At 48.7% G+C, this 17,253-nt stretch overlaps 1 protein-coding gene across 1 annotated transcript in view; it reads left to right on the top strand.

The window, feature by feature from the left end:
- Positions 1–16,170, top strand: part of LOC140189257 (pre-mRNA-processing factor 39-like) — a 36,558-nt gene extending 20,388 nt beyond the window's left edge. Inside the window, exons 7-13 of the mRNA XM_072245942.1 lie at positions 473–637; positions 1,057–1,183; positions 7,089–7,357; positions 10,528–10,712; positions 13,214–13,288; positions 14,278–14,413; positions 16,092–16,170. Of these exons, the coding sequence (XP_072102043.1) occupies positions 473–637; positions 1,057–1,183; positions 7,089–7,357; positions 10,528–10,712; positions 13,214–13,288; positions 14,278–14,413; positions 16,092–16,100 (966 nt within the window). The 3' untranslated portion in view covers positions 16,101–16,170. The remainder of the gene's footprint in view (positions 1–472; positions 638–1,056; positions 1,184–7,088; positions 7,358–10,527; positions 10,713–13,213; positions 13,289–14,277; positions 14,414–16,091) is intronic.
- Positions 16,171–17,253: the final 1,083 nt, after the last annotated feature.

Below are 17,253 nucleotides of genomic sequence, written 5' to 3'. Positions count from 1 at the left end.
ACAAGTTCCACAGATTTGCCAGCCCCTGGCCGGAAAAAGAAATTCCTCTTCACCTCTGTTCCGAAGAGACGTCCTATTCCACGGCTGTGCCCTCTGGTCGGAGACTCCCCCACTATAGGAAGCATCCTGTCTTCATCCACACTATCTGGGCCTTTAAGATTTGATAGGTTTCAATGAGATTCTCCTCTCTTGTCTTCTAAACGCAATCGGGTACGGGCCCGGAGCCATCGAAGGCTTCCAGTTTGTTTACGCCTTCATTCTTGTGGAACTGCTCTGGGCGCTCTCCAACGCTAGCTCGCCCTTCCTTAGATCAGCGATCCGATTCAGAGCATGATCAACGCACGGTGGTAGGCTTAGTAAGGGTTTGCAGAAAAGTGAAGACGCTGCGCGGCTGAAGGAGCGGGGAGGGGGCGGGGGCCTATCTCTCGACCTCTGCCCCGCTCACTGCCACCTCTTGCTGCCCTCTCCCCAGATCAAGCGACCTTACTTCCACGTCAAGCCCCTGGAGAGGGTGCAGCTGAAGAACTGGAAGGACTACCTGGACTTCGAGATCGCCAGCGGCACCAACGAGCGAGTACTGGTACTATTCGAGCGCTGCGTGATCGCCTGTGCTCTGTACGAGGACTTCTGGATCAAGGTGAACCCCCCTTTCTCAGAAGCTCGCCCTCGGGAGGGGGTGCAGACCCCGGCAGTCCTGCCCGGTCTCCACACCCCCTCCCACCAGCGGCTTCCTGAACCTTTTTTATTTCAATTTGTGTTTTGTTGTTTTTGTTTGCAAGCGTTCCAACAAAAGAATTTCACGTTTTTCTTTGATGACTTGACTTCTAACATAATCTTTTAATTCCATTGCTGTTTTATCTGCTCGTGTTGCTTCAAACTAAAGAAGTTAAGGGATTGCGGAAGAAATGTGTAAGCGTGTTATCACTGTGAGTGACCCCTCCAGTTCTCAATAAGCTGTACCATGATGTCTTTTTATTTTCTAATGCGGCGCAGAGGCGCCGGAACGGTCTGCTGCTCGTCTAGCCTCATCCTTCTCTGACCTCCTTCTCCCCACAGTACGCCAAGTACCTGGAGAACCACAGCGTGGAGGCCGTCCGCAATGTCTTCCAGAGGGCCTGCATGGTTCACCTGCCCAAGAAGCCCACCCTTCACCTGCTGTGGGCCGCCTTCGAAGAGCAGCAAGGTAGGCCGCCGCCGCGTCGCACCTGCACCGGGACGCTGGGCAGGCCCTGTACGCGGGGCGGCCTAGCCGGTGAGCTAGTAGTCGTCGTGGAAACGGGAACGGGCCCTTCGACCCATCTAGACCCTTTCAACTTGCCGACTCCCATCCACCATCGCCCTCCGTACCCCTGCCATTCATGTACCTACCAGAACTGCTCTTAAGCGTTGAAGTCGAGCTCGCAAGCACCACTTGCGCTGGCAGCTCGTTCTGCGCCCTCACGGCCCTCTAGGTTTCCCCGCATGTTCCCCTTAAACTTTTCACCTTTCACCCTTAACCCGTGACCTCAAGGTGTTGTCCCACCCAACCTCAGTGGAAAAAGCGTGCTTGCATCTACCCCATATATACCCTTCATAATTCTGTATCGCTCTGTCAAATCTCTCAATCCTCTACATTGTATTGGCTCATTTCTCTTCCATCTTTGGATATAGAAACTTCCTTTAATTCCTCTCCAGTAGTATCAATAACCTTAAATCTCTGCTCCTCCACGTGTGGCCCAGTAGCTTAGTGATTAGAGTAATGCTATTGCAGCAATTGAGGTTCAGTTCTCTGGAGGAGTTTGTTCTCAACACGGCCCCAGAGGGCTTCCTCTGGGCACCCCCTTCTCTTCCCACGTCCCAAAGACGCACGGGGTTAGGGTTAGTAAATTGTGGGCTTGCTGCCATGTGGCCGGTTTCCCCAGGCTGCCGTTGGCACAAGCGACGCGTTCCGACGTGCACGCGACAGACACATTGGCTTGTCACCGGCTCGCGAGAAATGGCGAGGTGCTGGCCTCCCACTCTCGTTTGTTGCAGGAGCGATATCTCTCTCTCCCGCCGCTTCGCTAGCTGAGAGAGAGCTTATCCTGAGATGCCGAATTAGTCTTCTGATTAGAACCTGGGTTATGGTTTCTTTCGGTGTTTTTCCATTGGTTGCATGGTGGTGTTTTTGCTGGAACAAATAAGGGGAGGGGGGATTTGGGGTGCCGACATTTCTGTCATTCAATTGGGGTTTTTTTTTTGTCTTTTGTGGCTGTCTGTGAAGAGTAAGAATTTCGGGTTGTATACATTCCCTGATATTAATGAAACACTCGGGTTTCCTTGGCTGCGTAAGTCCATGAAAGACGATCTCCAGCCCCACCAAACGTGTGAGACTGAGGCAGTCTCCCCCCCCCCCCCACAACCCCGTTTGTGTGGAGACTGTGTAATTCACTACCCTGTTATAAATTAATGCCACAAGATAATGCTCTCCCCGGCATCTTCTCTCTCCATCTCCTCTTGAACAAAACCCCAAGACCAACCTTACCGTCCCGCACCTGAACCTCCCGCTAATTGGATGGTACACATTCCACATCATCCCTTATCTTCAGCAATAACCCAAACAAGTTGACCGCAGAACAGACTGCTCTTACAGAGCTGCTGAATGAAAAACCTACAGCATAGCAGTACAGATGTGATTTCAGAGCACTGCATTAAGTTGAAGCACTGAACTCAACTCTGCGCAGGGCAAAACACCCCACCCCACCCCCCAGCGCGCACTGTCCACGGAGCACGCCACATCGACATGCACATCAAAACTCATCTTAAGATCTTTCTTTGGAGCCCTGCATGCAGTTCTGGTCGCCCAGCAATAGAACGGATGTCGTTAAGCCGGAGAGGGCAGTCCCCGCGCTGGGGGCTTGTGGGTGCGGGTGAGCGCTGGAGTTGTAGGGAGAGGCGGTATAGGCTGGGACTTGCCTTTCTAAGGGGTGACCTTACGGGGGTTTATAAAATCCTGAGGGGCACAGATAAGGTGAATGGTCACAGTGTCCAGAGTAAGGGAGTCCCGATCTAAAAGGCACAGGCTTAAGGTAAGAGCTTAGAGGACTTAAGTAGGATCTGAAGGACACTGAAGTTGGTGGGTAGATGGACTGAGCTACTAAAAAGGCGGTAGATGCCTCCAACCTGATGGCATGAACATTGATTTCTCTAACTTGCAGTAATCCCCCCCTTTCCCTTTCCTTTTTCTTCCATTCTGACTCCCCTCTTACCTCTCCTCCTCGCTGGCCTATCACCTCCCTCCGGTGCCCCTCCTTCGCCTTCTCTTGTGCGGTCCACTCTCCTCTCCTATCACATTCCTCCTTTAGCCTTCTCCCTTTTCCACCTATCACCTCCCAGCTTCTAACTGTATCCCACCTTCCCCCACCCATCTGACCGCTCCCCCCCCCCCCACCCACTTCGCACTCTTGACATCTTCTCCCCCCCACCCTTCCCTTCCGGTCCTGATGAAGGGTCTCGGGCAGAAACATCTTTCCGGGAACACTGCCTGACCTGCTGAGTTCCTCCAGCATTTTGTGTGTGTTACACTGGATTTCCAGCGCCTGCAGAATCTCTAGAGGCAGGGATAGTTATGGCACTTAAGAAGAAAATGTTTGAGCGGGTAGTAAAGGTTGAGAGGGATGTGGGTCAAGCTCAGGTGGTTAATTTTGTCTGCGTGGTTGAATTGGGACTAAGGTAGCTTCTATCCTGCGTAACACTGTAAAGAATAATGGCTCTATCTATGCTTTTCCTGTTGTCTATTTAATATTTACTAATATTTGAGTAAATATATCGTTTGATTAAACATTCTTTGTTTAAATAATTCATTGCGGGTTATATGTCAAAGTACATGAATGGATATGCCATTACCTTAGGCGTAGGAGCACAATTAGGCCATTTGGCCCATCGAGTCTGCTGTGCCATTTCATCATGTCTGATCCAATTCCCTCTCAGTCCCAACCTTCTACCTTCATGCTCTGGCTAATCAAGAATCTATCAACCTCTGCCCTAAATTATACCCAAAGATTTGGCCTGTGGTAACAAACTCCACAGATTCTCCAGCTCTGGCTAAAGAACTTGCTCCTCGACACCCCTCTATTCTGAAACTGTGTCCTCTGGTCCTAGACTCTTCCAACATAGGAAACATGCTCTCCACATCCACTGTATCGAGACTTTTCAACATCCAGTCGGTTTCAATGAGGTCACCCCTCGTTCTTCTGATTTCCAGTGAATACAGGTCCAGAGCCATCAAACGCTCCTCAAATGACAAACCTTTCAATCCCAGAACCATTTTTGTGAACCTCCTTTCAACCCTCTCCAGTGTCAGCCCATCTTTTCTTACGCCATCCTGTCAGAAGTGCACACCTGACGAGAGTTATAAAAAAACGTACTCCAGTTATCTCCGATTATTCCTTACAGAGTTTATGTGTTGAAGTTACAAGATGTAACATTTCCTAATCTTGTAAACCTCTATCAGATCTCCCCTCACCTTCCGCCGCTGCAGAGAAAACAACCCAAGATTGTCCAGCCTCTCGTTTATAGCTCATGCCCTCTAAACCAGGCAGCAATTCTGGTAAACCTCTTCTGCACCCTCTCCGAAGCCTCAACATCCTTCCTGTTAACGGGGCAAGCAGAACTAAGAACATAAGAAACGGGAGCAGGAGTCGGCCATCTGGCCCATCGAGCCTGCTCCACCATTCAATAAGATCATGGCTGATCTGACCATGGACTCACCTCCACCTACCCACAACCCTTAATTCCCCTACTATGCAAAAATCTCTCCAACCTATTTACTGAGGCAGCCTCCACTGCTTCATTGGGCTGAGAATTCCACGGATTCACCATTCTCTGGGAAAAGCAGTTCCTCCTCATCTCCATCCTAAATCTGCTCCCCGGAATCTTGAGGCTGTGTCCCCTAGTTCTAGTCTCACTTACCAGTGGAAACAACTTTCCTGCCTCACTTTCATAATTTTATGGTTTTTATATGTTTCTATGTTCTCCCCTCATCCTTCTGAATTCCAGCAAGTACAGTCCCAGGCGACTGAATCTCTCCTCGTAGTCTAACCTACCTAATCTCTGGGGTCAACAATACTCCAGAACTGAATGCAATGCTCAGGACGCAGCCTAACTAGAGTTTTATAAAGCTGTGTTCTGTAATTTACCAACTCAAACTCAGTGCCTTGCCTAATAACGTTAGCATGTCACAAGCCTCCGTTACCTCAGGCCAATCAGAATCAGGTTGATTATCACTGACATAATGTACGTTGTGAAATTTATTTTGTGGCAGCAGAAGAATGGTTATAAACTACAGAAAGAAGTGGATGTATTAAAAAATTAAATTAAGCAGCACAAAAGTAGTGAGGTAGTGTTTGCGGCTCCGTCGTCTGTTCAGACGTCTGTTGGCGGAGGGGGGAAGAGACTGCGGAGTGTGTCCCTCCAGGCTGCTGGGACTGATAAGAGAGCATATCCTGGGTGATAGATGCCGATCGTGTATAGGAGATCGACTGATGGCAATTGAGCTGTGTAGGGACGGTAGAGCAGCGGACAGAGCCGGCGTCCTTGAGGTGTGCCGGTGTCGATTGTCGGCGAGGAGGGTCCGCACTGGCTGGTCTCCCGATGAGGAGGTTGCGGACCCTTCCGGGAGGAAAGCAGGGCACCCAGAGGACACCCAAGCAGTCACTGGGAGGGAACGTAGAAACTCCTCACAGACCGCGGCGGGAATTGAACCCCGGGCCGCCGGCACTGCAGAGCGTCGTGCTGACTGCACCGCCCAAAGTTTGCCTTGCACTGCCCCAGGCAGTCTCCAGCAAGAGGATAGCAGGTGTGGTGGGGGGGGGGGGACTCCTCGCTCTTTGTCCAATCTCCTCTCCGATGTTTCTCACATTTTGTGAGGATAGATCCAAGTCTTTCATTGGCCCATTGTAAATAAAAAAGATCTACAAAGTGGTTTAATTTGCTTCAAGGGTTCGGTCAGCCCTTGGATCTATCGTTATACAGGGGAAAACAGGCCCTTGGCCCACTGGCCCATGGTCAGCCCTTGGATCCATCGTTATACAGGGGAAAACAGGCCCTTGGCCCATGGTCAGCCCTTGGATCCATCGTTATACAGGGGAAAACAGGCCATTCGGCCCACTGGCCCATGCTGACTGAGAATCCCATCCAAGCTGCTCCCATTCACCAGCGTTCGGCCCACCATCTCTCTAAACCGGTGGTCCTCGGACTCCTCCGTTAATGGTAAGGGTCTGTGGCATGGAAAGTAGGGCTTTGAGAACCCCCTGCTCTAAGCCTTCCCTATCCGAGTATCTATCCAACTGTCGTTCCAAAGTTGTTGATGCTCAGCGCCTGCCTGAAGCACTTCTCAGGCGGTTCGTTCAACGTGTGTGCCACCCTCTGGAAAAATAAAGCTGCCCCTCAAGTTCCGGTTAAAAATCTCGCCGCAGAAACCGGAAGTAACTGTGAGTCTTCAGTGAGTAAGTCTTTATATTGCCAGTAGTATGTCCTCACACTTGCGGTAGAGCTTTCTGTAAATTCGCCTGCACGACGCTCTCTGGTACCCACAAGATTTTGATACCCCTAACCTGGGGAAGAGGTGACCTGCATTCAGCCCATCCGTGTCCTTGGTTCACCCGGTTTAACAGGGCTTTCGGCCTACGGAATCCATGCCGACCGACAGCCATCTTTACTCCTTCATTCTCCCTCCGCACCACTCCTCCCGCCCCCACACAGATGAGGACAGAGAGGGACGGACACGGGTGGGGATTGAACCCGGGTTTCTGGAGCCACGAGGCAGCCGTCCCGCCCACCGAGCCGCCTCGTAACGTAGCTGCGGTAAAGTGAACGGCGGGTCGGGAGAGCGCGAGCGGGGTCGGGCGGGCAAGGGGCAAATCTGAGCGGCGGGAGGTCAGGGAGGCTTTGGGTGGAGGTACCACGGCAAAAATCTCCCCTCGCCAACTCGTTTAGACCCGACCAGTCAGAGGTGGAGCCGCCAGTTCACGGGCAGGCTGCTGTCTTGCCCCCGACCCCCACCAACCCTGTTCATTCTGATCCTCCACTCAACGGCCTGCCGTGGTCTCTCCCCCCGCCCCCCCTCGTAGGTGAGCTCAAGGAAGCGCAGAGGATCCTGCACTCCTTCCAGATGGTGGTGCCGGGCCTGGCCATGGTTCTCCTCCGGCGGGTGAGCCTGGAGCGGCGCTGCGGCAACGTGGACGAGGCGGAGGCGCTGCTGCGCGAGGCCGTCGAGCAGCACCAGGACACGCCGCTGGCCTCCTTCTTCGCCGTCAAGCTCTCGCGGCAGCTCCTGAAGGTGCAGCGCAACCTGGCCAAGGCCAGGAAGGTGCTCCTCGAGGCCATCGACAGGGACAAGGTGAGGGGCAGGGGTCCAGTGTCCCGGGTGGTGGTCTCTGTCTGGGTGTAGTTTTTCCATTCATTCTGTTGTATTACACACACACACACACACACACACACACACCCCGCCCCCTCACCTTGGCTGTGCAGTTCTTGAACTGACTGGCCCGACCCCAGTCACTACCTCACCATAGCGATTAAACGCAACTTGCCTGACAGATTAAAGAAAAATAAGAAAGGAAAGATGGACTGAGGTAGCGTTAGAGATTTTCAGGTCAGTTTGAGAATCAGAATCAGGTTTATCATCACCAGCATGTGGCATGAAATTTGTTAACTTTGTGGCAATTCAATGCAATACATAATATAGAGGAAAAATAAACAAAATACAATATATGAATAAGTTACAATATACATATATTCAATAGATTAAAAATTGTGCAAAAATCAAATAATATATTTTTTTAAAAAAGTAAGGTAGTGTCCATGGCTTCAATGTTTATTCAGAAATCGGATGGCAGAGGGGAAGAAGCTGTTCCTGAATCACTTAAGTGTGTACCTTCAGGCTGCTGTACCTCCTCCCTGATGGTAACAGTGAGAAAAGGGCATGTCCTGGGTGTAGAAGGTCCTTAATAATGGACACTGCCTTCCTGAGACACCGCTCCCTAAAGATGTTCTGAGTACTTTGTAGGCTGGTACCCAAGATGGAGCTGACTAGATTTACAACCCTCTACAGAAGTTTTTTGTCTTTCTTTCTTTCTTTCTTCTCCAATATTTTTATTGATTTCTATATAGAAGAACACAGAGTCCAAGAGAATACATATTATAAAACAAAACAAAAAATATAATAATACCAGATACAGTATATTGAATCACATTACCGAACTCCTTACTCTATATTCATATAGATTAGATTAATTAGTATATTAGAATATAAACAATTTTATTAAAAAAATCTACACCCACTACCAAAGTCAAAGCTGTTTGGTGAAAAAAAAAGAAAAAAAACTTATCAGATAATAAAATATGCTATTAACCAACTCCATACTTTAACAAGAAGTCAAAGATTATGAAAATAATTTAAAAACAGCACCCACAAATTTTGAAAATCTTGGTTAGATTCAGAAATTGAACAACGAATCTTTTCTAAATTTAGGCATGCCATAACTTGCCGTAACCACTGGGCATGATTAGGCGGAACAGCATCCTTCAGTTTAAACAAAAGCGCCCGTCTAGCCATAAGGGAGATAAAAGCTAGAATGTGCAGATCAGATGTCTTCAAAATGGTATCTTTCCTTCCAACAATACCAAATAGGGCAGTCAAAGGATTAGACTTAAAATTTACTTTAAAGAGTACAGGAAAAGTTTGGAATACTTCCTTCCAATATTTCCCAAGACTTGGGCATGTCCAAAACATATGAATAAGTGAAGCTTCTCCATTGTTACACTTATCACAGTAGGGAGATATATCCCTATAAAAATGAGATAATTTATCCTTGGTCATATAAGCCCAATGAACCACTTTAAATTGTAGGAGGGAATGACGAGCACATAACAATGAAGTATTAACCAATTTAAAATTCTCATTCCAAGTTTCTTCAGAAATTGAAGTCTGTAAATCTTGTTCCCAAAGATTTTTGATTTTGTCTAAAGAATCATTTCTCATTCCCAACAACATAACATGAATATTGGATATTGAACCATTATAGAATGGTTTCATATTAAGAATTTCATCTAATATGTTCTTATCAGGACTATTAGGAAATGTGTATAGTTGAGATCTCAGAAAATCTCTAACTTATAAGTACCGAAAAGAATGGGTTTTTGGTAAACTATATTTAGTTGACAATTGTTCGAATGAAGAAAGACTTTCTCCTACAAACAGATCCCGGAAACATGTAATACCCAATCCTTCCCATTGTTTAAAAACGACATCAGTCATAGAAGGCTTAAAAAAAAATTTTTTTAAATGGGACTAGGAAAGGAGAATCTCAATAAACCAAAGTGTTTTTTAAATTGTTTCCAAATCCTCAAAGTATGTTTGACTACCACATTTTCTTGACACCTGACGGCAGTGGGGAAGAAGCCCTTGTTGAACCTTGACCTGTGGACCTTCAGGCTCCTGTTCCTCCTGGCTGACGGCAGCATCGATAAGAGGTGGAGGACCCCGGTGAGTGACTCCACCTTCCTGAGACATTCCCTATCAGAGATGTCCGCGATGGTAGGAAGAGCTGAGTCCCCCGCTCCTCATGGCCTTTTGCGTTCCGGCCCGTTGGAGTTCCCATATCAGACTGAGGTACAACCAGTCAGAAACTCCTCCTCGTCTCCGTCCTCCAAGGACACCCCTCGATGAAAATGAGTAAACAGTTGGCGTTTCGGGCCCAGACCCTTCTTAGGACCGAGGTACAGATTGCTGTCCACCTCGATGCAGCTACAGAGAAGGCACAACAGCGGTTATATTTCATCAGGAGTTTGAGGAGATTTGGTTGGTCAACTAAAACACCTGGAAACTTCTACAGGTGTACAGTGGGGAGCGTTCTGACTGGCTGTATCACCGTCTGGTATGGGGGGGGGAAGCGGAGCTACTGCACAGGATCGAAAGAAGCTACAGAAAGTTGTAAAATTAGTCAACCCCACCTTGAGCACCAGCCTCAGTGGTATCCAGGACATCTTCAAGGAGCGGTGTCTCAGAAAGGTGGCGTCCATCATTAAGGTCCCCCATCACCCAGGACATGCCCTCTTCTCACTGTTACCATCAAGATGGAGATACAGAAGCCTGAAGGCACACACTCAGTGATTCAGGAACAGCTTCTTCCCCTCTGCCATCCAATTCCTGAATGGGCATTGAACCCATGAGCACTACCTAACTTTTTAAAAATTATTTCTCTTTTTTGCACTTTTTTAATTTTAACTTCTTAAAAATCTTAAGAATCTCTCACACTCCCACTCTCCCTCATTGAACTGCTGCAGCTAAGTTAACAAATTTCACGACACATGCCGGTGATACTAAACCCTGATTCTGATCTGTAGAAGTTTCTCAGAGTCTCTGATGTCATGCCGAATCTTTGAAATTGGTGAAATGCTGGTCTGCTTTCTTCCCGGTGGTGAGTACGTGTCGGGCTCGAGACACCGTAGACCCCCCCCCCCCCCCCGCGCTGCTCCCTCTAATCTCGGAGCCCCTGTCCCCCGCAGGACAACGTGAAGCTCTACCTCAACCTGCTGGAACTGGAATTCAGCTGCGATGTCCGCGCCAACGAGACCAACATCCTGGGCTGCTTTGACCAGGTGCTCACCGGCTCCCTCCCGCTGGAAATCAAGATCGTCTTCTCCCAGCGGAGAGTGGAATTCCTGGAGGACTTCGGCTCCAGCGTGCGCAGGTGAGACTGGCCGTTGGTGCTTCCTTTGTAAAATTCTGGCATAGCGGAGGAGTTGTGTGTTATGGGGGGGTGGGGAAGGTAGGTGGAGCAGACTCAACGGGTCAGATGTCCTAGTTCTTATGACGCAAAATGCTGGAGGAACTCAGCAGGTCAGGCAGCGTCTATGGAGGGGAATGAATAGGTAATATTTTGGGCTGAGACCCTTCATTACATCTCAAAATCCAGGTGAGAGATCTCACCCAGAAACTTCAATTGCTCACTCCTCTCTGGAAAATTGCAAATGTGACTCCGCTATTTAAAAAGGTGGGAGGCAGCAGAAAGGAAACTATAGACCTGTTAGCCTGACATCAGTGGTTGAGAAGTTGTTGGAATCGATTGTGAGGGATGACATTGCAGAGTATCTGAAGGCACATGGCAAGAAAGGAAAATCCTGCCTGACAAACCTACTGAAATTCTTTGAGGAAATTACGAGCAGGGTAGACAAAGGAGATGCAGTAGACGTCGTGTACTTGGATTTTCAGAAGGCCTTTGACAAGGTGCCGCACATGAGGCTGCTTAGCAAGATAAGAGCCTATGGAATTACAGGGAAGTTACTAGCATGGGTGGAGCATTGGCTGATCGGCAGAAAACAGAGAGTGGGAATAAAGGGATCCTATTCTGGCTGGCTGCCGGTTACCAGTGGAGTTCCACAGGGGTCGGTGTTGGGACTACTGCTTTTTACGATGTATGTTAATGATTTGGACTATGGGATTAATGGACTTGTGGCTAAATTTGCCGACGATACAAAGATAGGTGGAAGAGTGGGTAGTGTTGAGGAAACAGAGAGCCTGCAGAGAGACTTAGATAGTTTAGGGGAATGGACAAAGAAGTGGCAAATGAAATACAGTGTTGCAATCTGTATGGTTATGCACTTTAGTGGAAGAAATAAACAGGCAGACTATTATTTAGATGGGGAAATACTTCAAAATGCAGAGATACAAAGGGACTTGGGAGTCCTTGTGCAAGATACCCAAAAGGTTAACCTCCAGGTTGAGTCAGTTGTGAAGAAGGCGAATGCAATGTTGGCATTCATTTGTAGAGGTATAGAATATAAGAGCAGGGATGTGATGTTGAGGCTCTATAAGACACTCGTGAGACCACGCTTGGAGTATTGTGTGCAGTTTTTGGGCTCCTTATTTTAGAAAGGATATACTGACATTGGAGAGGGTTCAGAGAAGATTCACAAGAATGATTCCAGGAATGAGAGGGTTACTGTATGAGGAACGTCTGGCAGCTCTTTGGGCTGTATTCCCTGGAGTTCAGGAGAATGAGGGGGGATCTCATAGAAACATTCTGAATGTTAAAAGGCCTGAACAGATTAGATATGACAAAGTTATTTCCCGTGGTAGGGGAGTTTAGGACAAGAGGGCACGACTTCCGGATTGAAGGACATCCATTTAGAACAGAGGTGCGGAGAAATTACTTTAGTCAGAGGGTGGTAAATCTGTGGAATTTGTTGCCACGAGCGGCTGTGGAGGCCAAGTCATTGGGTGTATTTAAGGCAGAGATAGATAGGTTCTTGATTAGCCAGGGCATCAAAGGGTATGGGGAGAAGGCAGGGGAGTGGGGATGACTGGAAGAATTGGATCAGCCCATGACTGAATGGCAGAGCAGACTCAATGGGCAGAATGGCCAACTCCTGCTCCTGTTTATTCTATAGAGGCTGCCTGGCCTGCTGAGCTGCCCCAACAATTTTGTGTGTGTGTGTGTTGCATTGAGTTGTGTTGCTCTGGGTTTCCAGCATCTGCGGATTGGCCTGTGCTTAAGATTGGCATTTTTCTCTCTGAAGGTGGGGGAGGTTTCTGAATGCCATTCCAGCATTTGCTTTTCTTCACCCCTCAGCCCCCCCCCCGAAAAAAAACGATATTGCACAGTATGAAAATAAAGAAATAGCTGGAATAACACACAGAAAATGCTGGAGGAACTTGCATGTCAGGATCTCCTTTTGATCTTTACGTGTGTATATCTCCATCTGTCTCTATCTCTTTCTAATTATCCCTGTCATGCGCACGCACGCACCTTACAGATGTATAAACTCCTTACAGACAGTGCCAGGATTGAACTACAAACCCCAAGACCGATCGAGACCTTCTCTCCCACGATGCCTCCATTGTCCTTTCATCCATGTGCCTGCCTTCATAACTCTGCCCCTTCCACTCCCCTGACATGACGTTCTCTGCACCCTGGGCACTGTACTCTGGATACTCTGCACCCTGCGTCTGTCGCAGTCTGTCCGAGTGTGAGACGATCTGCGCAGACCTCTAAGGAAGTGGGGGCCCTGTTGTGGCTTCTTTGTGATGTCACTGAAATGCTGGTCCTGGAACAGGGCCTCTGATACGATAACGCTGAGGAATTTAAAGTTACTAACCCTAATGAGAACTGGCTCGTGGACTTCCGGTTTCCTCCTCAGTGAGGGTACCTGATGTTATCTTGTTTGTTTCTTCCTCACCCTACCGTTGCAGCCTGCTCCAAGCCTACGACGAACACCAGAAGCTCCTCAAACAGAACGCTAGCAAGAAGCGGGCAGCGGAGAACGGGTGAGTACAGGGCACGGGGGTTCTCCTCTGCGCTGCCCCTTGCTCCGTCCGATTGCCGGTGGGGGGGTGGGAGCTCGGCTGCTCGTCCAGGCAAGAGGGAGGGAGGGTGGCGGCGAGAGCTCAGCGTACAGCTAACCCGTCCGGGAATGCCCGCTGTCCGGCGGCTAACCCGCCCAGGAACGCCGGCTGTCCCACGGCTAACCCATCCGGGAACGCCGGCTGAGCCATGGCTAACTGGCCTGGGAACGCCAGCCGTCCCGCGGCTAACCCGTCCGGGAATGCCCGCTGTCCGGCAGCTATCCCGCCCGGGAATGCCGGCTGTCCCGCGGTTAACCCGCCTGGGAACGCCCGCCGTCCCGCGGCTAACCCACCTGGGAACTTACGCTGTCCCGTGGCTGTTGGCGACCACCCAGGAAACTCTGAGCGAGGGTGGTGTGTCTGCCGGCACCCTGGGTAATTCGGTCACTGGCTGTCAGGGGAGCCAGGAAAATTTGGGCATTGGTACCTCACATTCACACCCTCTTCCTACAAACCTCTATGGGCTCAGGAGCAAAATATCAGAGGAAGTCCCCACTGCCCTGTATAGGGGTGAGTGACTGGACCACACCAATAACTTTACCCGCTAACTATTCATGAATCGCAGTTAGTTGTTAGATTCACTGCGTAATTCCAAGACGATCTCTTGGATCACACAACTCTCTCAGCAGATTCACGATCTCCAAAGACCCGTAGGTCTGTTCAGACATTACCTGCTCCTGGAACGTCCTGGCAGGGGTTGAAATGATGAAAATAGCCTAGTACAGGCCCTTTGGCCCACCATGCTGTGCTAGCCTTTTAGTCTACTCCTAGAGCAATCTAACCCTTCTGTCCCACGTGCTCTTCTGAAGACCGAGGCAGCGGGGTCGGGGTCGTTCCCTCTGGGGGTAGGGAGGCATCCTGCTGGCCACCGTGCGTTTGTTCTGACCGCCTCTGTCGCCCCGACCTCACAGCACGGAGGAGCCGGACGAGAAGCGGGCACGAGCGGAGGAGGGCACGCCGGCCGCGGCCGCCACCAGCACCGCCGCCCTGACCAGCGGAGACGCCGTCAACAGCCAGGCGGCGTACAGCTACAGCGCGTGGTACCAGGTACGGCGGGGCCGCAGACCGCGGGCTGCGTGCGCGCGTAACCTGGGGTCTCCAGTTCCCTCCCAAACCCCAACACACAGGTTAGCCAGCGAAGCGAACCTGCCAAGATGGAAAGCGTGCGCACTCGCGCGTAGGAAGAGAGAGAGAGCGCCCTCTGCGCGTAGGAAGCAGGCTGTTCCCTTCATTTTCATTTTAAAATCTTCTTTGTTATTATTGAAGATCAACAAAAAAAACATTAAGGTACTCAAGTCAACATGTCAATATATACAATGAGGAATTAAATTACCAAATAACTGATTAACAAAGCTAAATAATATATCAATAATAAGAAGAAGAAAAAATAAAGTGTTAAAACTATTTTTTGGGAAAAGGAAAGGAGGAAAACAGAACCTCTACTAACTAAAACAAAAAAAACTACTAAAAACAAACAAACAAACATTGGGAGCAGAACCCCAGAGCTATACGCCATACAAGCTTCCATAAAAGAAAAACATCAATCCGCCAACCAGATCCATTTAAACAAGAATCTGAAGGGGACCATCTTAATTAACGCAAATCAGATGATAGTAGCGGGCAAAAGAACCCCAAAAAGTCAAATCGAGGATCAAAAGTTCGACTTCTGATTTTCTCCAAACTAAGACATAGCATCACCTGAGAGAACCATTGTATCAAAGTGGGGGCAGAGGCATCTTTCCATTTCAATAAAATAGCCCTTCTGGCCAATAATGCGACAAATGCAATTACGTAGAAATACCATGAATATATTGAGGGATTATACCGAACAAAACTGTCAATTTATTAGGTTGTAAATTAATTTTTAAAGCTTTAGAAATTATAAAGAAAATAGATTTCCAAGACTGTTTCAATACAGAACACGACCAAAACATCTGTGTCAATGTAGCTGTCTCGGTTTTACATCTATCACACTGACTATCAACATTAGGAAACATTTTAGACCGTTTCTCCTTTGTCAAATAGTAATGATGTACAATTTTAAATTGAATTAAAGAGTGGCACAAATCGAAGAAGAGTTAACCAACTTCAAAATTCGCAACCAATCCTCTGTTATCAAGGTCATGTTAAGCTCGCAATCTTACTTAATTGTACTGTTGTAATAGTAAATTATAAATTTTCCCAATAAAACCTTTCACTAAAGGATTCATTTTTAAAATAATGTCTAACAGGTCAGAATCCTGTATATATTGAAAATTACTTAAATATTCTTGTAAGAAATGTCTGACCTGAAGATATTGCAAGAAATGTGAGTAGAGAGAGAGTATTTAGTTACTAATTTCTCAAAAGACATCAATCAGCCTCCTTGGAACAGATCCGTGAAGGAATAGACTCCTTTATTCCTCCAAAGAAATAAGGTAGGATCACCTAGTGAAGGTTTAAATAAATAATTTCGATAAATTAAACTAAGAAGGTTAAATTTTTTGAGATTAAAAAAATCATGAAACTGGTACCAAATTTGTAATGACTGCTTAATCATAGGATATAAATTTAGATTAGAAATTTTGGCCAGTTGTACAGGTAAAGAAGCTCCTAATAACGAAGTTAAGTAAAATTGTTTCACAGCTTTCAATTCCAAATCAACCCAAGGTGGTCATTCCATTTTTATCAGCCCAATATAACCAAGAACACATATACCGTACATTAGCAGCTGTTTCCCTTGCAGTTGGTCTGAAAGGGTGAGGACAGAGAATTGGCGACGAGCTCCAACTTTGACCGTTTCTCTCCTCCCGTCCAGCCCTACGCATCGTACGGGTATCAGAGCCCATGGAACTACAATCAGTACTACCCGCACAGCTGAAGGAATGTGAACTGTACAGACGGAAACCAAGGGACTCGTTTCCTCCCCTCTCCTCTCCCAACCCCTTCACCGTTTCCGATCTTGTCCGTCGAACACCACCGCTCCGCTCCGATGAGCGCCGAGATGAGGCCAGATTGGACTGCCACCCGCCAGGTGTCTGGGCTACCTCCGGTGGAATGAAATCCCAGGGTGGGGCCGCGAAGAAATGTGAAATTCTGGAAGAGCCTGGGATGCCTTCGGGCCAGCCGTTGCCCTCTCTGTACCTGGGAACGCCTTCCTTCTCCCTCTTACGTTCCAGCAAATCGAAACGCCCCGCCCCCAGTGGATTCCCAAGTTGGCGGTGCCGCGCTGTTTTTTTCTGGGACCGTTGTGGTCTGAGGGGCTGGCAAGGTTCGGTCTGCGAGAGCTTGGGGAACCCTGGGCGGCTGGAACTGAACTTACCCCCATCCTCCACTCGCGCCCGCTCCGGGATTGAGGGTTGGCATTGAGCTGAATCCTTTCCGGCCTCGACTGGGATGGCGCCCGAGACTCCCGGTTGCTCTTTGTGTGAGCGGGTTGCATCGGGCAGACGCATCAGCACAGGAATTTCCTACACCAGTGAAGCACAATTTGTCCCTGTAGAAGAGACATGGCCCCCACCATCACCAGCACCACAGGCAAACGATATCTGTATTCCGCACTGGCCCCTGCCCTCATGCAGGACCCTCGGGGACCCTGTCTCGCCTGCACAGGAGCTCGGAACCCCTTCGCCTCGTCACCATCCACCCAGCACTTACCCCGCTCCAACACGGGCAGGCGGCACAGCTCTCGGTCCACGATCAGCACACGGGTCACCGAGGCAGCCGATACCAAACAACTCGACTCCAACCTTTTACGTTCTGTACAGACTCTTGCTGGGGCAGGACTTTTCCTTTCCACGTGCCGTTTATTTTTTTAAACGAATGTAATGTTGCATATTTGGTTTTTGAATAGACTGTAAATAAAAAGGATGCTTGGAGATGCCGTCACTGCGGACGTGCGCAGCCGA

This window comes from Mobula birostris, chromosome 28 (genome assembly GCF_030028105.1).
Source record: "Mobula birostris isolate sMobBir1 chromosome 28, sMobBir1.hap1, whole genome shotgun sequence".
Lineage (NCBI taxonomy): Eukaryota > Metazoa > Chordata > Chondrichthyes > Myliobatiformes > Myliobatidae > Mobula > Mobula birostris.
Note: the sequence above shows the minus strand (reverse complement) of the source record. Positions and strands in the feature narration are given on the sequence as shown.